Genomic DNA, 22,656 nt, shown 5'->3' with positions numbered 1-22,656 from the left:
AGGAGCAGTGGGGAAAACACTCGGCGTATGCCCAGAGCATTCATTGGCAGAGCCCACGCAATGGCCCCAAGCCTCTCCACCTACCAGGCTGGGCAGTGGGGAGTCCAAGGGGCAGGGAGGGGAGTGCTGGCTCTGCCACTGACCTTGTAGACGGCGTTGGGGAGGAGGTTGTTCATGGTGACCCATCCCAGCTCCAGGAGGTGTTCGGCCGTGTCGTCCGACTTATTCACCTGAGAGAGGGAGAGAGAGAGAGAGGAGGCAGCACGGTGAACCCTGACCATGGCAGCATCTGCTGTGACCCCCACTCTCCTCCTTGGATTCCTACATTGCAGGGCGTTGGATAGATAATAATAATAACAATAATTCATTATTTATACCCCGCCCATCTGGCTGGGTTTCCCCAGCCACTCTGGGCGGCTTCCAACAGAATATTAAAATACAATAGTTTATTAAACATTAAAAGCGTCCCTAAACAGGGCTGCCTTCCAATGAAGCTGCCATCCGACGAAGCAGTGTGGCTTTCAGGGCAGAAGTTAAACAGACACTGCAAGCTCAGTTTAATTCATTAATAAAATATTTCTCATTCTCCTGGTCTCATAGCTGCAAAGATGACCCCTGGGGGTCCCCACTCTTCCACCCCACCTTGCTGTACAGGAAGCGCTGCAGCTCCAGCTCAGCAATGCCCAGCTGCCCGTCCTCCTCGGTCAGGCGCCACCGGGCCTGGGCAAAGTAGAACTCTGTCCGGCGGGCCACCCCCACGTCCTCCAGCTGCTTCCGCAGCTCCATCTTGTTGGCCCGCTGCAGCTGGAAGTCCTTGAAGCACCTGGAGGGAGGGGGGCAAGGTGAGGAGATGGGGGGAGGAATAGGGGCACAGGGAGAGACTTGGGGGAAAGGAGGGCCCACAGCCTGCTGCCAGGGACATTGTAAGAGGTGGAACTGCAGCTGTGCAAGTAGCGCCTCCATTTTCCCTTTCTTTAACTATGTTAATGACCAAAATCAAGACCTCCTTATGCCAAGCGCTCAGTCTTCTCAGTGGAGAGGTTGCGTTAAGTTATGTTTGAACGTTGAATGTGTAGGATTATGTCTGAAGTCCATGGAAAGAACAGACACCATTCGATGTACTGCTAGGTAAGTGTTTAATGGTTCTGCCATTGTTTTTGTTTAAATTTTTTATGTTCTGTACTGCCCTGAGATCCAGGGGTATAGGGCGATATACAAATTTAATAAATGAAGAAATAAATAAAATAAAAGCCAATAAGTATTTCTAAAAACAACAACAACATGGGGCTCCCAGGTTTAGAGGCAGTCTACTGCTCAGGATAACCGCTGTGACTGGGCGCCTCCAGAGGGAGCTTGCCCCTCCTACCTGATGAGGATATTTAGCTCTTCGCTTTCCTGCTGCAGTTCAGCTTTCTCCCGGCTCAGCTGCTCCTGCAGCTTCTGGTTGTGGTCCAGGAGAGACTCGTTCCGGCCGTCGTCCTGCAGCGACTGGAGGAAGGAAGCAAGCAAGCAAGACGTCACGGTGCGCATGGGGACGTGGGATCTTGGGGCTCCCGCCGACCTGCTGCCCCCACTGCCTGCACATCCCGCCTTGGAGAGGCACGCAAGGCAGGATGGCCTGGCATATGGAGGGTCGAGGGGAGCGAGAGTCACCTTCATGACCGAGTACATCTGCTTCTCCAGGTGGCGGATCTGGGCCACGTGCTGGCGGACAGCCTCCTGCAAATGCAGGATGCTGCTGCGCTGCTCCTCGGGGTTGCTGGAGATCTCCAGCTGGAAGCGGACGCGCTGCTTTTTCTCGCTGTGCTCCTGCGAAAATGGAAACGTGGAGGGGGGGAGGTCATAACCTCAAGACCTGGGCAGGGACAACATGGAAAGTACAGGGGTCTCGATCCAGCGGGGTGGGTGAATGATGAGAAGGACCCTGCTTTGCCTGAGACCCTGGAAAACTATGGTTTCTTGTCCTTGGCTTACAAGACTACAGCTTGCTGAACCCAAAAGCTTAGCTTAGGTTAGCTGTGGTTTGTTCAGCTACCCCACCTGAGATGCAAAACAAGTCAGGGTTTTATTTTGGGGGGGGGGGGAGGATAACAAACCATGGTGGCTGTGGGGTGGCTTGCAGCGTAATTGGACAAAGCATGGTTAGAATAAACTGTGGTTCAGTGGTAAGTGCAAACTATGGGCATCGAATGGAGATGGATGCTGGACGATTCGGGACAGATAAAAGGAAAGACTTGTTCACGCAGTGCATGAACTTTGGAACTCTCTGCCACAGAAGGCAGTGATGGGCACCAGATTGGAAGGCCTTAAAAGAGTAGACAAATTCCTGGAAGAGGAAGCAGCTATCAGTGGCTACTAGCTGCCATGGCTATCCTCTGCCTCCACTGTCAGAGGCAGGTGCACTTCTGAATATATTTGCTGGAAACCCCAGGATGGGAAATGGCTCTTGTGCTTGAATCCTGCTCGTGAGTTTCCCTTGGGGGCATCTGATCAGCCTCTGTGAGAGGAGGAGGCTGGATTTTTGGAACCTCCCGCTCCAGAGGCAGTCTACCTAGATTCCTAGGGGTATCTGGTCTCTGGGAGGACAGGAGGCTGGCCTAGATGGGGCCCCCATTGCCTGATCCAGCAGCCTGGACAAACCACAGGCAAACCACAGTTTAGCACTCTGCAGAAAGGCAGGCAATGTAACCATTACATACCCCAGCCTGCTAGGATTTCTGATGCTAACAACAACAAAAAGCTAATCCCCAGTATGTCCTCCCACCTTGCGCTTGGGCTCCACGTGGAGCAGGAGGTTGTTGACAATGTCGAGGATCATGGCGTACTGCGCCGGGTTGGTGGAAATCTCCAGGTCGTGGTGGATGAGAGTGAAGGTGTCCGCGGCCCCTGGAGGGTGGGTGGGGGGGTAAAAGAAGAGGGCAGAAAGATGCCCCCAAAGTCCTTCATTCAGAACCATGAGGACTGGAGCCTTGCTTTGTGTAATAATAATAATAATAATAATAATAATAATAATAATAATAATATATTATTTATACCCCGCCCATCTGACTGGGCTTCCCCAGCCACTCTGGGCAGCTTCCAACAAAATATTAAAATACCGTAATGCATCCAACATTAAAAGCTTCCCTAAACAGGGCTGCCTTCAGATGTCTTCTAAAAGTCTGCTGGTTGTTGTTCTCTTTGACATCTGGTGGGAGGGTGTTCCACAGGGCGGGTGCCACTACCGAAAAGGCCCTCTGCCTGGTTCCCTGTAAGTTGACTTCTCGCAGTGAGGGAACCGCCAGAAGGCCCTCGGAGCTGGACCTCAGTGTCTGGGCTGAACGATGGGGGTGGAGATGCTCCTTCAGATATACTGGACTGAGGCCGTTTAGGGCTTTAAAGGTCAGCACCAACACTTTGAATTGTGCTCAGAAATGTACTGTTTTAAAGCTCAGGGACGCAAAGACAGAAGGTCCCTGGTGGGATCTCTAGGGAGGGCTGGGGAAAGTCCCTCCTGGCTGAAAGGCTGGAGAGCCTTGGCTGCCAGTCAGTGCTGGCAATACTGAGCAGAGTGGAGCAACGGCTCAGCTCAGGATAAGGCAGCTTCCTCTGCCCCCTGGCACACCCACTACCTGCCACCACCTGCCAGTCCATCTGCTTCTCCTGGCTCCTCCCCACACACCTTCCTGCTTCTTGAGGAGATCCTCCTTCTCAGGGTGGGCCGGCGGCTCGGGCGGCTTGATCTCGGTGGCCAGCTCAGGGTTGATGTCGTGGCTGTAGCTGATGTAGTACATGCGGCAGCTGCACCGTGAGATGATGCGCTGGACCTGCTGGGTGGGCTGCACCTCGTGCGGCTGGTTCCAGTCTGGTTGGGGGGGTGGGCGGAGGCAAAGAGTCGCAGGTCAGATATGGTACAAAAAGTGAATAAGGAGTGGGCTATCTTTAAGGAATACATCAAAATTTATGTGGAAAAAGTAGAATTTCCGACAGATATTGAGTGAATCCAGAAAATGATTAGAGTGAAAGGAGAGTAAAGTTAAGATAGAAGAAGAGATTAAAGAAATAATGAAATGTGTTTAAGCTAGTTGGAAAAATAAAGTAGCGTAACAAGAACAGCTGGAAGTCAAGTCACTTGGTGGGTGTCCGTGTGGGGTAGGTGTGTAGGTATGTTGATATGTACAGTATAGATAGGTATTATATAGAGTAATGTAGGTATGTTTTATGTTAAAAAAAAGGTAGTGTGTTATGTACGTATATTGGGTAATTGGATAAATGTGGAGGGAGGGAACCAAAGAGTCGCAGGTCAGATTCCCAGGTGGCTGAGAGAACAGTGCCCCCCACCCGCCCGCCCTTCCCAAACCCCTGCCACCCTCCCCGCCGAAGTAGGTGGGCACTCAGCTCTCTGGCCTGGCCTGCCTCCTCTTCTCTTGGCGCACTGACCTGTGGTGGTGCTGACCATGCCGCCCACCGCCTGCCCGCTCTCCATCAGCTCTTGCACGGAGTCCAGGGTTCGCTGGCGGTGCTCCTCGATGTTCTTGACCTGGGGGGGAGGGAGGCAGGGAGCAGGGGTGAGGGAGAGGGAGGAAGGGCAGCCTCCGGGGAGAAAGCAGTGTCGTCCAGAATTCACCAGGTGCCAGGCACATTTTGCCCCTGGCTATTGGCCACCTGAGACCACTTGTTTTGGCAAGGTGTGTGCTGTGGAGAGCAGCACTGCAGGAGTGCAAATATCCAGTGTGGGAGTCAGGTGGAATTACTATGAGGAATTATAAAATATGCATCAAGCCATTGTGTCCATGATGAAAGCATGGCGTTGACTGGGTTTGATTCATTGACAGTAATTTCTGATCAAATCCCACAAGCCTCTGCATCTCCGGCCATTTTCTCTACTTTTCATTTTCTACGCCTGACAGGCACCTATAAGCATTCTATACACAGGCCAGTTGCTTCATCAGGCATCCTCAGTACATAAAGATAGTAGGTTACTTTGATGTAGTTTAGTCTTTAGATAGATCTTAAGGGCCAGGAAGAGAGTTCACAAGGAGATGGTAAATCCTGCCTCTCATGTTTACTTCTGTTTATGACCTCTGGAGTTTCCTAAAACCATTCCTCCAGTCCTGTTTTATTTACTCTCAGATATGTATGCATGCTCAGAGTAGTCTTTGTAGTTGTCCCCACATGGGTTTTTTTGAAATGCTCAGAGGAAATATGATTGGTTCTTACGAACACTGTGTAAAAAGTTCTTTTGTGAATAAAATGACCTGGGCCAAGGGGTGGAGAGAGAGGATTATTATTATTATTATTGGCACCCCTCCCAGAGTTTTGCTGGTCAAGCCTCGTGTGTATTCTATTAATCAGAGGCCAATCCTTCCTTGCTTTGGGAACGCTACACAGCACCCACCTCTAGCCAGAGCTGCACGTCTTCGTGCTCGGAGGGGCTGCTCTCGGTGGTGGCGAAGTACTGCATCCCGTCCAGCAGGCAGGTCCAGGAGGTCTTCTGCTTGAGGGTGTCCCCATACCAGGCTGGGTGGTGCTGGCACTGGAGCAGCTGAGCTTTGGCGGCCGAGACAATCACACAGCCCTCCGTCTCTGCCCCGCGGAGGACCATCTGGGGTGGGGGGGGGGAGGGAAGAGCAGGAGTTGGCAACAGGCAATGTTTCACTCCAAAGAGACAGGGTGGTGCAGTGGTTAGAATGCCGGGCTAGGGACCAGGGTTCAAATCCCCACTCAGCCGTGAAGCTCTCACCTTGGGTCAGCGACAACCTCTCAGCTTAACTTCACAGGGGTCGTTGTGGGGATTAAATGAGGCACAGGACCTGGGAGAGACTAGGGTTCAAATCCCCGCCTGGTCCATGACACTCACTGGGTGACCTTGGTGGGCCGGTCTTGGTCATTCTCAACCCAGCCTACCTGGCAGGGTCGTTGTGGGGATAAAATGGGGAGTGAAGAACCAGGGAGGCCGCCTTGAGCTCCTTGGAGGAAAAGGTGACACATGAATGTAACGCCCTCCCATCAGATGTCAAAGGAAAAAACAACTATCTGATGTTTAGAAGACACCTAAAGTTTTTTAATGACTGGTGTTTTAACGTATTTTTAATCTTTGATGGAAGCCGCCCAGAGTGGCTGAGGAGACGCAGCCGGATATAAGTAATAAATAATAATTATTATTGTTATTGTTATGATGAATAAATAAAGTCACTAAAAGACTGGAGTGACATCAAATATACAATCCAAGGATGCCATCTCAGCCACCAGCAGTTGAAGGTGGCAGATGCGCCTTCACTGGAGCTTTTTAAAACAGAGGCCATCTATGAGGGATTCTGTAACTATGATCCCTGCATTGCAGGAGGTTGGACTAGATGACCCTTCCGACTCTATGAATAGTATATAAAACCATACAGCAAAATCCATATAAGAGAAGTTTAAAACAGACACCATTTCACTATTGTGGAATGGTCCATTCTTAATTGCCTGCATGGGCTGGGCCGAATAGGAAAGTTTTCAGCAGGCATTTAAAAGTAGGAACAGAAAGCACCTGCTGAACCTCCAGTGGCAGGGAGTTCCACAGGGCTGTGCCATTGACACTAAGGACTAGTCACCTTGCTGTTGTCAAATGAGCCCCACTGACCTGGGGAATGGCCCACGATGTTCCTGCAAGTGAATCTCCTTTGATAAGATGCAGGCTAACCCCCTCAAAACAGTCAGCCCCCCAAAAGCTGCCCAACCAAGCAAAGAATCCTTGCAACCCTGGTTGATCACTCCGCTGGGTGAGAGGTGGCAGCAGGCCCGTTCCCCACCCAGCAAGGAGGAAGGGGGGCTGCGGCAGGTGGCGGGGGCGGCAAATACCTGGCAGTTGACCAGCTCGATAAGGCAGTTTCGGTTGAAGATGTCGTCCGTCTGGCAGGCAGCAATCCCACACAGCTGCTCGCTCACCCCGGAATCCTCCTCTGTGAACACCACAAAGCGGTCCGTCTCCTCGATCAGCTTCTTGAGCATGTAGGCTCCTGGGGGGAATCACAGATTTCAAGAGTTGGGGGAACCCCAAGGGCCAACTAGCGCATCCCTGAGAAAGACGAAAGGCTGGGGTAAGAGGTGGGTGTAGGAAGAGCTCTACGGTCTGGGTGTGAGAGGGAAAGTACACAGAGCTGGACCGGGAAAGTTTGTCCACAGTAGTTCATGTGCTGGGGACTTCAGGGCTGGACTACTGCAGTGTGCTCTGTGTGGGGCTTCCCTTGCATGTGATTCAGAAGCTGCAGTTGGCGCAGGATGCTGCAGCCCGATTGCTGACAGGAGCAAGGCCTTGTCAGCATTGAACTCCTGTGCTCAGATATACGCACTGGTTGCCAATTTGTTACCGCGCAAATTTCAAGATGTTATCAGTATATAAAGCCCTTAATAACTTGGGACCAATTTGCCTACAATATCACCTGACCCCACATGCACCAGCTTGACTACTTTGATCGGCAGAACTTGCCCTGTTACAAGCGCCACGTTATATCAGTTCCGCATTTGTAAGAAAACAGTATTTTAGTCTGGCGGCGCCTACACTTGGGAACTCCCTGGCTATTGATATCAGGCAGGAACCTTTGCTGCACTCTTTTCAGCTAAAGATGTTCTTGTTTAGACAAGCCAGTCCAGATGTTCAGAAAGTGGATGCGAGTTTCAATCCATTTTCAGCCTATTGTTGTGTTAACTTTTAGAAAGCCTCAAATTATTGCTAATTCTTCTCAGGGATTATTTTATTGCTTTATCTTTCTCGCCGAATGTTCAGAGATTTCTTTACAATGGAGTGGTGTATAATTTTTATGTAACAAGCAAAATAAAAAAATGAGGAAGCTGAAAAAAGTGATGTTCTTTCCCACTTCCTCTCTCTGCTCTATGGTGTGTATCAAGGCTCCGGGTCCATTCTTTGAGTTCCGACTCAGATATTTACATGCATCTTCCCCTCTTTTTCTGTCGGGGGGAATGGGACACTGATCCAGCAATGATTGGTGACCGGGGTGTGTGTGCCTATGACACTTGCTCCATAATTCAAAACCCCCACATGCGAAAGGAGAGGCTCTTGACTTCCCCGCCCCCCGCCACTTTACAGCCAACCCCTTTCCCCCTCCCTCACCTCCGGAGGGGCTGCGCTCCGTCCGGGTGCTGCTGGGTGGGGCGATGACCCTCAGCGGAGGCTGGTAGCTGGGGGGAGGCCCCCTCTTGGGCTTCTTGGCCGGCAGCTGGGGGTCGATCCTGAGCCCCTTCAGGGCCTCGGTGGAGAGGTTGCGCTTCAGGACTGCCGCTTTCTTGTAGCCGTCATAGAGGCCAAAGGCGATGTCCCGGTTTGTTGTGGTCCAGGAAGCCCGCAAGTCCACCAGGTGCAGCTGGTGCGTGTGGAAGACGTCGTCCCCGTCGCGAAGAGGCAGCTCCTGGCGGGGAAGGGAGGCTGTCAGGCACCACATGAGCCCCAGGGGAGGAGGCTGCGCAAGGGAATGATGGTGCCAGGAGCAGCACGTAACGACTGCTTGTCACATAGGTAGGGCTGGGAATGCGCGTGCGCGCGCGCACACACACACAAGCCTGGAGAGCTTCTAACAGTCAGTGTGGCTAATGTGGAGCTACTAGTTCCACAGATCTTCCAGATCTTGGGGACTAGAAACTTAGTTTGCCTTTCAAGGGAAGAGCCAAATCTCTGGGACAGAGCACCTGCTGGGCTTGCAGAATGCTTGCACCTCCAGTTGGGACCCCTGCCTGAAACCTGGGGGAAGGCATGCTCCCTGCTGAAGGAAGGGGGGCTCCTGCGCTGCTGCCCACCTCCTCGGCGGTGCGGACACTGTGGCGCTGGTAGGCAAGGGAGGAGAGGCTGAGGAGGTGGGTCTTCTTGACCAGGGAGTCTAGGCGGTGGTCGGCATTCTCGTCACAGGTGGAGGCCATCAGGTGCACTGTGACAAGGCTCAGGTCGCTCATCATCTGCGTGATGCTCCACTCGGAGATGAGGCGCCGCATCACCGTCCCGGCTGCAGGGTGAGAACGGCGGTGTGAGGAAGAGAGAGGGAAGGGAGAAGCCTCCCCTACCTGCCAACGTCAGATCCCCTCCCAGTTCCCACCCCCCTTGTGCCCACTCACCCTGGGGGATGAGCCTCTGGGTGCCTCGCGTGAAAATGTGCCCCTGCCCACACTCCAGCTGGATGCCACGCTGCTGAGCGAAGGAAGCCCAGTAATGCACCTGGGGGGAAGCAGGAGAAACAGGGTTTGCTTTCGTCTCGGCCTTTGGTGAAATTCGCTCAAACAAGACGCACAGGATGGGGGGGGGGGGCAGAGGTTTTTCACTCTCCCTCTTCCGCAGTGCAGCACATTACTCTCCCCAGAGCCCGCTCGTCTAGCACTGCCACCACTCTTTCCAGAAACCATGCAAATTGAGTAATGCAAAGACCCGGTCATCCATTGAGCGACAGCAGCCAGGCTGCAACTGGCCCAACAATGGAGATCTCCTTCCCACATCATTCCCAAACTCAGGTCTCCAGCTATTTTCAGACTACAGTCCCCATCATTCCTGACCAATGGTCCTGCCAGTTAAGGACGATGGGAATTGCAGTCCAAAAACAGCTGGAGACCTCCTGGGGTTTCCAACAACGGATTTTCAGAAGCATTGCTGTATTCTGTAAAACAAGAAAATCCATAATAATAATAATAACAATAATAATAATAATAATAATAATAATAATAATAATAATAAAAGAAGCATTGCTGTGTCCAACTGCGGAAGCCGAGCCGAGCCACTGTGGCTAGGAGCCATTGACAGCCCATGCATTTGCCTAATCCTGTTTATTAATTATTTTTGGCCAAATCATTTTTATTGGTTTTCCCTAATTTTTACCAAATCAGCCACAACCAATTTTGCAAAAATTGGTTTCCCGCACTCCGTTCTTGCTGCGCCTAAAGTTTCTTCTTGTTGCTGTGGTATTTCCCTAGTTACTTCTAATTCACATTCCATTCCTTACAATTAACTTTATATTACAATAGTTTGTTGTTGTTTTAAAACTCGGTGCCCTTAACCATCAGCTATCCACTTGCCAATTTTTGCACGTACAATATTTTAACGCTCACAATATCTACAAGTTAGGTTAGTCAAATAATTATCAGTCCACAATAAATGATAATTATTATCATTTCTAAAAGTTATTTTAATTTATTGTCTAGTCCTGTTTAAAAGCCATCCAAATTGGTGGTCACAGATGCCTCTTATGTGCTGTGTGAATAAATTCTTACCTTTTCCTGCAACATGCAGCTTCCTTGGGTGTCCCCAAGTCCTAGTGTTATTATTCTGAGGGTTGCCCCTTACACCCCTCCCCACTTGAGCAAATGGGCTTCCCAAGTGCAAATCCGAAGCCAGATGAGACCCCACCCTGGCTTCCGGGAGCCTGGCCTGCATCTCACCTGGAGCTTTGGGAAGAGGGCTGTGAAGGAGAGCTGCCGGTAGTGCTGGCCCAGCTTCTTCCTGATGGGCTTCAGGTTCCCGAAAAGTTTCCCCCGGCAGATGGGGCGCGTGACGCTGGTCCACGTGGCCCAGAAGTTCTGCATCCAGCGCAGGGTGCTGCTGTAGAGCAGGATCCGGGGCTGGGAGGGCTCTGCGGAGGGTGGGGTGGAACAGAACAGTTGTCAAGATCAGATCATCATCGCCATCAAGACAACAAGTCCCAGGGCAGGGACTTATAACCACTTTATTTTATTTTAAAAATAATTTTTATTAATAATTCCAATATAACAAATTATCATAACATATCATCTTCCAAACCCCCCCATTTTCCCCCTCCCCCTCCCCCAAAAAGAACCCTCCCTCCCTCCCCAAGATTTCCCTCAGTTCCTCTCTCTGACTTTTCAGCACATGTTGGTCTCTGCATATTGTAAAATTGTAAAAATCCTTAAATTGTCTATTATATTAACAGTCAATAAATTTGTGTATGTTTATTCAAAGCCTGCCAAGAAGTCCAATTCATTTTGTTGTTTTTTAAAATAGTTTGTAAAAAGCTCCCATTCTTCTTTAAAGTCACAGTTGTCTTTGTCTCGCAGTTTGTATGTCAGTTTCTCCAGTTCTGCATAATCCATCAATTTCTCTTGCCACTGTTCTTTCGTCGGGGTTTCCTCATTCTTCCGTCCTTGTGCTATTAAGACTCTTGCTGCTGTTGTCGCGTACATAAAAAAAATATTTATTTTCCTTGGCAGGTCAGGATTTATAACCACTTTAAATGGGATACTTGATTTTTAATTGCACTTTATTAATAATAATAACAATTTTATTTATTTATACATACATACATACATACATACATACATACATACATACATACCTTGCCCATCTGGCTGGGTTGCCCCAGCCACTCTGAAATAATGGGATCATCTAGTTGGAAGGGACCCCAGGAGTCATCTAGTCCAACCCCCTGCTGCAATGCAGGAATCTCAACCAAAGCATCCCTTAACCTCCAGGGAAGGAGAGTCCATCACTTCCCGAGGGAGACCGTTCCACTGTCAAACAGTTCTTGCACTCAGAAAGCTCTTCCTGATACTTAGTTGGAAATCATTTTTTAAATAATATTTTTATTGGTTTTACACAGTTTTATACATTTTAACTAGAACCATTTCAAACATTTAAGCAAAAGGTTCTTTTGAACCTCCGGACCTCCTTCCCTCCCTCCCTGGGTTCCATATTTAAAATTAGATCTTCTGCATCTTTTACCATTATCCATCTGTTATATATCCATAGTTACCATAGATAAGTCCACATTACAAGTGTCATTACATCCCTGCCAATGATTTTAACTGTTTACAGTGGTCTTTTAAATAAATTAAGAATTTACTCCAGTCTTTTAAAAATACTTGGTCTTCCTGCTATTTAGTTGGAAATTAAAATATTTCCTCCTGGGGAATCACTCAGCCTGGCTCCTGTATCCTAACCTACCCTATAAAAAAAAGTGGGGGAAACACACAACCCTATCTTCTGTCATGGATGCTTTAGCTGAGATTCCAGCATTGCAGAGGGTTGGACTAGATGACCCTTGGGGTTCCTTGCGACCTCTACGATTCCCCACTCACCCCCGCTGGGCCGTGTCAGGTCCATGCAGATGCAGAGGTTGAGGTTCTCGGAGCGGAAGGCGCGGTAGGAGTCATAGTCCTGGCCCACGGGCACCTCGGGAAGGAACTCTGGGGAGCGCAGCACCACCCCATGGTGGTCGTGGGGGTTCCCGTGGCACAGCCACGTCAGGTCCAGCGTCATGCACAGCTGCGGCAGGTGCAGGAAGCAGCAGTCGTCATACCTGCCCCAGAGGAGGAAGGAGGAGGGTCAAACAGGTATTACACCCCACGGCAGGAGGGGAACACCCTGATCCTGCCCAGCAACTAAGGGGAATCTCGGCCTGATATTAATATAATTCATAAAGGCATAATATTGTGCTTTGATGTTGTAACCTAGGAGTCAGAGGCAGGTGATTCATAAATAATAGCAGTGCTTTTTCCTGGGGGGTGGGGGGACACAGGGGTACGCATACCTCTAAACATTTTGTGAATCTTTATACTTTTGTCTATTTACTGTACAGTGGTACCTTGGGTTAAGAACTTAATTCATTCTGGAGGTCCGTTCTTAACCTGAAACTGTTCTTAACCTGAAGCACCACTTTAGCTAATGGGGCCTCCTGCTGCTGCTGCTGCGCCGCTGGAGCATGATTTCTGTTCTCATCCTGAAGCAAAGTTCTTAACCCGAGGTAATATTTCTGGGTTAGCAGAGTCTGTAACCTGAAGCGTATGTAACCCGAGGTACCACTGTATTTATTTTTCACGATTTGAACTATAAAATGGTGTACCCCTAAACATTTTTTTAAGAAAAAAAGCACTGAATAATAGTAATAATAAGGCAACTTATATGCTAATTTTTCTTTACGCAAGGACAATGCTTATCCTGGTTTTTTCTTTCTTTCAGTGGCTTGTTAGACTCACTTACTTAGCCCACATAAAACCCTCTGTATTCTGCATGCTTGGTTCATGCTTTCGTTTCTCATCTTTCCATTTCCATCTGCTGTTATTACTGCTCTCTCTGGCTCCCTTCCCACGCTACATTCCTAGGATTCTCTGGTTATTGAAGAAACGCCAACAGAGGCAAGCTTCACTACCAAACGCCTGGGCAAACGTAATAGCACCCTCCCCTAAAGAACCACCTCTCTATCTCACACGCTCTCGCCCTCGAAGCCCTGCTTCCCCCTGCCAATATGGCCACTTACTTGGAGGCTGTCCGGACGTTGACGTCCAGGTCCCCTTTGAAGACGAACTGTCCCGGGCGCCAGTGGAAGGAGAGGTGGCTCCACTCCCAGTGCATGTTCTCCGTGGTGTTGTAGGGGTCCTGCGGCAGAAGGCGAGGTTGGAGCAGAGACCAGGCTGCCCCCCTTGTTGGTGGCCACCCAAGCCCACGACCCGCCGTGCTCCCTCCATGCCCTGCCCCGCCCCGTCGGGCCTCACCTCCGTGGCCACCTGGTGCAGGTTGGCCTGCTCAATGTCCATGTGCCAGTCGCCGTGGAGAAGCAGGCGGCTCTTGTCCCACCAGGGCAGGGGGGCGCTGGGGTCCTCGGAGGGTTTGGTCAGCAGGTCAATGGCCTGCCCAATCAGCGTCCAGGCCGGGTCCCAGCATGGGCCCCACACGATGGTGTACTGGAAGACCTCGGCTGTGAAGGACAGGGGGCCCAGGTGTGGAAAAGCACATTCCTCCGTTCAGAACCATGAAGACCAGAAACTTGTGTCGTTTTTACCGGGTGAGCTGTAGCTCACGGGCAGAGCCACCGCTTTGCCTGCAGAAGGTCTCTGGCTCCATGCGCTGCAGCATGTCCAGGTAGGGTTAAGGCCTCCCTGCCTGAACCCCTGGAGAGCTGCTGCCAGCCAGTGTAGGCTCAATGGGCTTGGGATAAAGCAGCTTCCTGTTTAAGTCAGCTGTTTATTCCACCCCACGAAGACTGGAACCTTACTTAGCTTTCAAGGAAAATGATCAAAGCTCAATGGGAGAGCCCCTGCTTTGCAAGCAGAAGGTCTCTGGTAAGAAACAATAACAGCAACAACTTTTGTTTTATATATAGCTGCTGTAAACCTGATGATTTTTTTAATGAACAATGGCATATAAATATTTTAATAAACACAATGCTGTAAAACACTATTATTCTGAACTCTAGGTTCAGTCCCCAGAGGCATCACCTCTGGCGCGGCTGGGAAAGATTTCCTGCCTGAAGTCCTGCTGCCAGTCCGTGCTGGCAGTACAGAGTTAAATAGACTTAGAATAAGGCAGCTTCCAGCATTCCCTTATCATTGCACTTTTCACTCCACCTTCCCTCTCTGACAACTTAGGCCAGCAATTGTGGGTCTCACCAACCTAGCGCCCTGTTTTATCTTCCCAGCGACCTTACGAGGCGGGCTGGGCCATGAGACAAAGAGACTGGCCCAAGGTCACACAGCGGACTTCATGGCTCACAGGAAATGTTACGGTAGTTCACATCTTCCTGGTTGGAGACCAACCCTTAAACCCAGCCTTCTTTGTCTTTGGGTGCCTGAATGTTGCGTGACTACAACTCCCATCATTCCTGGCTGTTAGATTGGCTGTGGATGATGGGAGTTGAAATCGACAGCATCTGGGGGTCTAAGACAGAATCACTCTGCATGGAAGAACCATGCCACGGGTTCAATTCCTGGAAGCATCTCCAGTTTAAAAACAACAGACGTTCTTTCTTTCTCTTTCCCCCTCCCCCACATTTTTTATTCCCCCCCTTCTCTCTCTCTCTCTCTTTCTGTTCTGTGTTTCTATTCATATTAGCTATTTAGTCTTGAAAAAGAAATTAATCTTTTCATTTTCCAAATTTCAATAAAATCCATTCTTTAAATAGGACCAGGTGGCAGAAGTGGGACTGGGGCAAGGACCCTTCTCTCTGCCTGAGATCTTGGGGGGTGTTCAGGCTGCCTCCTGCTCCTTCCTCCTAGCCTGGAAACCCTCGCGGGGACTCACAGTGGAAGTCGTGGTAGAACTTCAAGGGGGGCATGTTCCTCTCCACCGAGACGTCCCCCCAGGGCGGCCCCAGCTTCAGCACCTGCCGCCGGCGGGAGCAAGGCTGGCCCCGCTGCTCTGCCCCGGCCAGACGCCCCGAGAGCCGCCAGTCCCGGATCTCAAACAGGTAGCGGGGGTAATCACGGATCCGCACTGCAAAGTCAAGAGGTGAAGCGTCAGGAAAGGGCAGGTGAAGTGACCCAGGGGATGTAGGGGAATACCCAGGGGAATGGCAGAAATTTATAAAATGATGCATAGCCAAGAGAAATTGGAGAGGGGAAAGTTTTCCTCCCTTGTCTCATAACACCGGAAGTCGTGGACATCAACGTAGCTGAATTTTGGAAGATCCGGGACAAGTAAAAAAAAAAAGACTTGTGCAGGGTTAAACTGTGGAACTTCCTCCCACAGGAGATAGTGAAGGTCACCAAGCTAGGTAAAGGTAAAGGGACCCCTGACTATAAGGTGCAGTCGCGGACGACTCTGGTGTTGCGGCGCCCATCTTGCTTTACTGGCTGAGGGAGTCGGCGTACAGCTTCCGGGTCATGTGGCCAGCATGACTAAGCTGCTTCTGGCGAACCAGAGCAGCACACGGAAACGCCGTTTACCTTCTCACCAGAGTGGTACCTATTTATCTACTCGCACTTTGATGTGCTTTCGAACTGCTAGGTTGGCAGGAGCAGGGACCGAGCAACGGGAGCTCACCCCGTCGTGGGGATTCAAACTACTGACCTTCTGATCGGCAAGCCCTAGGCTAGATGGCTTTAAAAGAGGATTAGGTGCATTCATGGAAGGGGTGGGTGGCTATCGAGGTCTACCAGCCATGGTGGCTCTGCTCTACCTTCACAGCTGGAGGCAGCAATGATTCAGAATACCAGTTGCTGGAAACAAGGGGAGGGGGAAATTGCTCTCGTGAATCCTGCTTACTTGCTTCCCATTGCGGCATCTGGCTGGCCTCTGTGAGAAGAGGATGCCGGACTAGATTGGCCATTGACATGATGCAGCAGAGCTCTTCTTACGTTCCTAATAGTGCCTCTGAGCATGTACAGAGGGCATCCCCCCCAACAAGTACCTATACAACCCGTCCCGCATTCTCAAGACAAATGGAGAAGAGGAGTGCAGTGCACACACCCTGAGTTTCTTGGGGAAGAAAGGTGGGGTGTAAATGGAATGATAATAAAGTTTAGAGTGTTGGGTGGTTTATCAGTAATGCTCAATTTATTTATTTGCTTATTGGATTAATGTCCCACAATTTTTCCCCTAAGGAGCCCATGGGTTCCCCCCTCCTCGTTTAATCCCTATGAGGCAGTTGAAGCTGAGAGTCAGTGACTGGCGCCCCCAAGGTCACCCAGAGCACTTCAGTGGGGATTCAAACCCTGCTCCTCCAGGGAGAGCCACACTTTGGCTCTCCCTTAAGATTTATGAGGCTTGATAACAAACCATTAATTAGCTGCAGCTGCCCCCCAAACCCTGCAGTCACCTGAGGACAGCGCAGAGACCTTTCCGCTAGAGACCCCCTGGGCTCTAGGGCTGGGCAACATTTGGTTATCAACATCGCGATATATCACCAGCTAAACATCATGATATATGGATATTCCACAATAAGGATGGAGCAATGTAGAGGCATTGGGGGGGGGGGTTCCCCACAATGTGATTTTTGCATAGCAAGCACATACAGACATCGTGATTCACAATATATCCCCAGGTCAAAAATTACAAAACCATTATCGTGATATGGACTCAAAACTGGTTTTGGACAATATATTGCCCAGCTCTAATGTGATTCGTGATACACTGCCAGGTCAAAAACTATGAACCCAATATCATGATATGGACTTCAAACCAGTTTTGGACAATCGTACCTTGGAATCTGTTCTGGAAGTCTGTTCGACTTCCAAAATGTTTGGAAACCAAAGCGCAGCTTCAGATTGGCAGCCAATCGGAAGCCGCGGAAGCAGTGTTGTACGTTCAGGTACCAAAGAACGTTCGCATACCTGAAGACTCACTTCCGGGTTTGCAACATTCGGGAGCCAAAACGTCTGAGTACCAAGACATTCAGGATCCAAGGTATGACTGTATATCAACATATTGCCCAGCCCTACTGGGCTCCCTCCCTTCGCAGCCCCTCAAATATCCTCCCCACATGCCCTGGGATGAGGACAGCAAAGCCCCCACGTGCTGGGAACACCAGGACCTCACCGAAGAAACTGTTGATGCTCCCCTTGACCATGCGGCACCAGTGGGTGATGAGGTCCAGCCCGTCAGCGGGGAAGGGGCTGGTGGCGTCCAGCTCGCGGATCTGCCGCAGGACCCTCTCGGCACCGTGGAAGGACTCGTCGGCCAGCGCCACCAGCTCCAGGCCAGCCACGGTCCAAGTGAGGAGGGCTCGGCGCATGGGCGTGTTGCCGTAAAGGCGCTGTGAGCGCTGGATGTAGATCTCGATGTTCTTCTTCTCCAGTGAGGCGTACAATTCCTCAATCTTGCGGGCCGGCAGCAGCTCCCCATGCTGCTTGCGCAGGGCAGCCACCTTGGCATCGAGAAGGTGCAGTCGCTTGGCGCTCTCCTTGCTCTCGTCCTTCATCAGCTCGTAGTTGTCGCGCAGCTTCACCTCAAAGACGTCATCCAGGAAGACCCAGGAGAACTGCTGAACTTTCAACAGCAGGTCTGGAGGGAGCCGGGAGCCGGGGATTTCTCCGGCGCCGGCGCTCCTTCTGCCATGGAGGCCCTTGAGCCACTTCTGGATGCCCAGGGCTTCATCCAGGGTGGCCGAGAAGTCGTACTGGTAGGGGAACTCCACCGCCACGCTGGCGCACGACAGGGCCCAGACGCGGTTGCGCAGCGTGCTCAGGGAGGGGAACGGCCCTCGGTGCAGGATCATCTCCTCCAGCTCCGGGACGGCTTGCAGCTCAACCTCCTTCAAGACAAAGATGCTGTTGCCGTCAAAGCCGGCCGCCAGCCCTGGGCAGTAGGCATGGAGAGACGTGCCGTGGCGGTTGAGCAGGAGGCGCTCGGCCGCCAGGCTCAGGTAGTGCATCTCCGAGACGAAGGCCGTGGCCTTGAGGGAGCTGAGCTCCAGTGTCAGGGTCAGCAGGCGCCGAGGAGGGGAGCTGGCTTCAGGGGAAGCCCCCTCGGCGGTGGCGGGGTGGCCGTCGGTGGGCAGGGCAGCCCTCGGCGGGGACAGCAGGTCCCGCAGGGTCTCGTAAGAGTGCAAGGTGGACAGGAGGTGCTGGAAGAGGTACATGTGGTTGGCGGGGCTCCAGAGGATGGTCAGGCTCTCGCCGCACTGGACCTGGCGGTGGAGAAGGGCAGATGGGTCAGGCAGGAAAGAGGAGAGAAGGCAACCCCGTCCCCCAAAACGCGGGGGAAGAAGTGGCTGAACAGTGGAAGATTCAGGACGGAGAAGAGAAAGGACTTCTTCATGCAGAGCGGAGTGAAACTGTGGAACTCACTGCTGCTGCAGGAGGCGGTGATGGACCACCAACTGGTATGGCTTGATTTAAAGAGGACTGGGCAAATTCATGGAGGAGGAAGAGGACTTAGCCTCTGGAAGCTGTGGTGGGGAGAGGGCTCTTTCTGGTTTCCCACGGGGGCATCTGGTCGGGCACTGTGGGAAGAGGATGCTGCGCCAGGTAGGCCATGGGCCTGATCCAGCAGGCTCTCCTGAGGTTCTTTTGTGCTCTTGGGACTCGGGCTCAGACTCAGAGCCAGAGGAGTCTAAGTCCGCACCGAACCCTCTGCCTCAGGCAGCATCTGAACCTAGTCTGGGGCCTGATTCTGAAGAGCCCCAGTCTGCACAGGTTCCCCTGCAACAAGCATCTGCCGGGCTGAGTCACAGGCCTGAGCCTGCCCTGGCTCCAGATGCGGGGATTACCTCGTTGCCTCCAGCTGGGCCATCACTTACAGCTGCTCCACGACCAGTTGGGTCAGGAGAGGCTGAGGCGGCCTCTGGGTCTAGTAAACCACCGACATCCCTCGAGCTGCAGAGACTAAGGTCTGAGAGAAGGAGAGACCTGAGTACTCGCAGGAGGAGTGTTCGCCTTCGGGCGAGACAGGGAGCTGAGTCACCGGGGGATCAGGACTGGCCGTTACCCCGTCAGAGATAACAGGCTGCCGGACCTCACCCCAGGTTGCAGAAGCAACATTGCTGCTTGCTGGAACCTGCCTGAGACCCTGTGCCTGACCTAGCCGAGTTTCCTGCTTTGGCCCTGTTGGACTGACTCCTCGTGGAATCCTTGGATTTGGGACCGGACCTGGACCGCGTGGCTCGGATTAATCCCCAGGCCCAGCACACAGGGAAACCAAAGGGGAGAGTTAGAATCATAGAATCATAGAATCATAGAATCATAGAGTTGGAAGAGACCACAAGGGCCATCGAGTCCAACCCCCTGCCAAGCAGGAAACACCATCAGAGCACTCCTGACATATGGTTGTCAAGCCTCTGCTTAAAGACCTCCAAAGAAGGAGACTCCACCACACACCTTGGCAGCAAATTCCACTGTCGAACAGCTCTTACTGTCAGGAAGTTCTTCCTAATGTTTAGGTGGAATCTTTTTTCTTGTAGTTTGGAACCATTGCTCCGTGTCCGCTTCTGCAGTTAATCCCTGCTGCAGGGGGAAGTGATGGCCCCCAACTTGGATGGCTTTAAAAGAGGATTGGACAACTCCATAGAGGAGGAGCAAACTATTAATGGTTCCTAGCCAGGATGGCCCTGCTCTGCCTGAACAGAGGCAGCAATGCTTCTGAATCCCAGTTGCTGGAAACAGCCGGAGGAGGGCTCCTGCGCTCAGGTCCTGCTTGGGAGCTTCGCATGGGGGCATATGGTTGGCCATTGTGAGAACAGGAGGCTGGGCTAGATGGGCCACTGGCCTGATCCAGCAGGCTCTGCTGACGTTTCTATGAAACCTCCAGGTCCAGAAGCAGTCTATCTCGATTGCCAAGTTCTGAGGGGGCATTTGGCCACAGTGCAAGGTAGGCCCCCTTTGGCCCAATCCAGGAAGGCTCCTCTTATGTCCTTATGCGCATCAATAATAATTATAACAACAAAATAAAAAGTATATACCGCCCTTCATTCAAAAATCTCACGTCAGGCCACAAAATAAAAATACAGCTGTACCTTGGTTTTCGAACAGCTCAGTTCTCGAACATTTCGGCTCCCAAACACCACAAACCCAGAAGTGAGTGTTCCGGTTTGCGAACTATTTTTGGAAGCCAAACGTCCGATGGGGCTTCCGATTGGCTGCAGGAGCCTCCTGCAGCCTATCAGAAGCAGTGCTTTGGTTTTCAAATGTTTTGGAAATCGGACGGACCTCCGGAACGGATTCCGTTTGACTTCCAAGGTACAACTGTACAGGTAAAAGCACAAATAAATAGTTAAATCAGAATAACCGCCCCCCCCCCGTGTTGATGCCCCTTCTCCCAAGGTCCCAGGTGAGCAGGGAATTGCTGCCCGCCTCCCCCTCCCCGCTTGACAAAGGTGGGCGGTGGTACCTCCAGGGAGCGGATGCTGCTCCGATAGGTGAGGGAGAGGCTGGAGAGGTCGGCCAGGGGGCTGGGGATGGCGGGCGCTTTGCAGCAGGGCTGCATCTTCTCCGTGATGCTCTTCACCAAGGCCAGCGCCACCCCCTGGACACTGATAGTACAGCTTTCAGCACTGCCCAGCATGGTCAGGGTGTCCAGCCTGGCCTCTGTGGCCCCTGGTGGGGGGGGAGAGAAGAAGAGGGAGGGAGGGAGAATGGATGGCACGCCGGTCAAGCTCCATTTATTTATTCATGATATGATTACCTTATTGTATTATTAGGATTAATATCTTTAATAACAACCCGTCCAAGCAATGTTAAAAACAGTTGCAAACAGCTCACAATCAGTTTTTTTTGTTTTGTTTTGTTTCATGAAAAGAGTGTTCTGGGAACAGCAGTTTGTTTTTGGTGCTGGGAATTGTAGCTCCATGAAGGGCAAACTACAGTTCCCATGATTCTTTTTTTGGGGAGCGGGTGCTTTAAATTTATCTTACTTATTTATTTCATAATTTACAGACCTCTTGATTGAAAAAAAAACACCACCAAACAAACCTCAAAGCAGTTTACAAAATGAATAATAAAAAAAAATCATTCAATATCAGTATCAAGAAATGATTAAAATCAGCTAAAAAGCAGATTAAAAGACAGGTCACTTTCTATATAGCCAGGAGAGGCTTTGCAAAGGTGCCTTCCTGGTGTCAAGAGGCAGGGAGTTCCAAAGGAAGGGGGTGCTGCAGCTCTAAATGACTGAAAATGATTTCTCCCTCCCTTGTAACTCTGAGTTCTAACTCAGAGATCCATTGAAGATGACAAACAGGACAAACAGGACAGATGAAAGGAAGTTCTTCATGCTGCACTGAGTTCAAATTTGGAACTCACTCACTTGTGTTCCTAAGGAACGGTGCCCCAATGGCTCACTGAGACCCATCTCCAGCTTCCCCCGGTCCTGTCTGACTTTGGGGGCAGAAACAGCCTCCGCTGCACCCCAAGGCTTTTGTCCCACCCCCACCCCCAGCACTCACCGGCCAGGCTAGACAGAGTGAAGAAGTTGACATCCTCCACCTTCAGGTCAACCTTCCAGAGGACCCCCAGCTCCTCCCCAATGGAAAGAGCTGCCTCCTCCTCCTCCTCCTCCTCTGGGCATCCCAGGGTCTCCTCCATCCTCTGGGGGCGCCAGAGGGACAACACCCTGGAGAGGCACTCGGAGCAGGTGTCCGAAGACTCCATCTGCAGCCCGCGGAGGGTGCAGTCCAGGAAGAGGGTGTCAGCGTGGGTGCTGGAGGTGCCCAGAGGCTGGTTGTAGCTGCCCTGCGGAAGAGGCCAGAAATGAGTCACTGGGACATTGTGATCCCAGGCAGTGGCCATGAGGACTAGCATCTCGGTTTCGTTTTTGGGGGGTAGATTTAGAATCGTGAGCTTTAGAATCGTGAGGTCCAGAATCTTATTTTCTCTTCAGGAAAGGGCGACAGCTCAGGGCAGAGCGCCTGATCTGCATGCAGAAGGGTCCTGGGTTCAATTCCCCGAACGCCATCTCCAGGTAGGGCTGGGAGAATCCCCCACCTGCAGCCCTGGAGAGCTGCTGCCAGTCCGTGTAGACAATACTGAGCTAGACGGGCTTGGTTAAAGGCAGCTTCTTAATGTTCCTTTAAAGATTTAGAAACGAGGGCAAAAACTTGCTTTTGGGGGGAAGGAGTCGTAGCTCAGTGGCAGAGCTCCTGCTGTGCACACAGAAGGTCTCAGGTTCAATCCCCAGAATTTCCAGGGATGGATGAGCCCCCAAGACGCCAGAGCTACTGCCAGTCAGTGTAGACAATACTGAGCTGGCCTGACTCCTGCATTCCCTCCTACAGCTTTTGCTTCACAGGGGGAAATCAAAGCTATGCTCTCCCTGAATATTCACGAAGGTGGCAACTTAGATTAGCACCTTCACTTTTCTCTCTCTCACTGACTCACTTCTCTCCCCCACCCCCCAAAAACCCATCTGTTCTCAGCTCTTTTGCCCCACACAAAAATGGGACAGGAGATGCAAGATTATCTGTGCCCTGGGATGCAGCAGGGATGGCAAGGCCTGCAGAAAAATGGGGTGGGACAGCCCCGGGATGCAAGGGTGGGGAGGCC

General features: G+C 51.4%; 1 protein-coding gene across 2 annotated transcripts in view; it reads right to left on the bottom strand.

Annotated features, from left to right (window-relative positions):
- Nucleotides 1-22,656, bottom strand: part of BLTP2 (bridge-like lipid transfer protein family member 2) — a 43,287-nt gene that overhangs the window by 4,597 nt on the left and 16,034 nt on the right. The window contains exons 14-33 of one of the 2 annotated variants that reach the window (XM_079955957.1): nt 21,561-21,846; nt 20,510-20,715; nt 17,222-18,311; nt 14,987-15,178; nt 13,462-13,664; nt 13,227-13,345; nt 12,049-12,269; nt 10,396-10,586; nt 9,085-9,184; nt 8,773-8,975; nt 8,093-8,387; nt 6,823-6,980; nt 5,378-5,584; nt 4,420-4,519; nt 3,662-3,844; nt 2,765-2,886; nt 1,654-1,809; nt 1,367-1,488; nt 643-823; nt 144-230 (exon numbers count right to left, since the gene is read on the bottom strand). In XM_079955957.1, the coding sequence (XP_079812083.1) occupies nt 144-230; nt 643-823; nt 1,367-1,488; nt 1,654-1,809; nt 2,765-2,886; nt 3,662-3,844; nt 4,420-4,519; nt 5,378-5,584; nt 6,823-6,980; nt 8,093-8,387; nt 8,773-8,975; nt 9,085-9,184; nt 10,396-10,586; nt 12,049-12,269; nt 13,227-13,345; nt 13,462-13,664; nt 14,987-15,178; nt 17,222-18,311; nt 20,510-20,715; nt 21,561-21,846 (4,422 nt within the window). The remainder of the gene's footprint in view (nt 1-143; nt 231-642; nt 824-1,366; nt 1,489-1,653; nt 1,810-2,764; nt 2,887-3,661; nt 3,845-4,419; nt 4,520-5,377; nt 5,585-6,822; nt 6,981-8,092; nt 8,388-8,772; nt 8,976-9,084; nt 9,185-10,395; nt 10,587-12,048; nt 12,270-13,226; nt 13,346-13,461; nt 13,665-14,986; nt 15,179-17,221; nt 18,312-20,509; nt 20,716-21,560; nt 21,847-22,656) is intronic. The other variant, XM_079955958.1, reaches the window with a different exon arrangement.

Source organism: Podarcis cretensis (assembly GCF_951804945.1).
Source record: "Podarcis cretensis genome assembly, chromosome: 15".
Lineage (NCBI taxonomy): Eukaryota > Metazoa > Chordata > Lepidosauria > Squamata > Lacertidae > Podarcis > Podarcis cretensis.
This window is presented reverse-complemented; position numbering and strand designations above follow the sequence as displayed.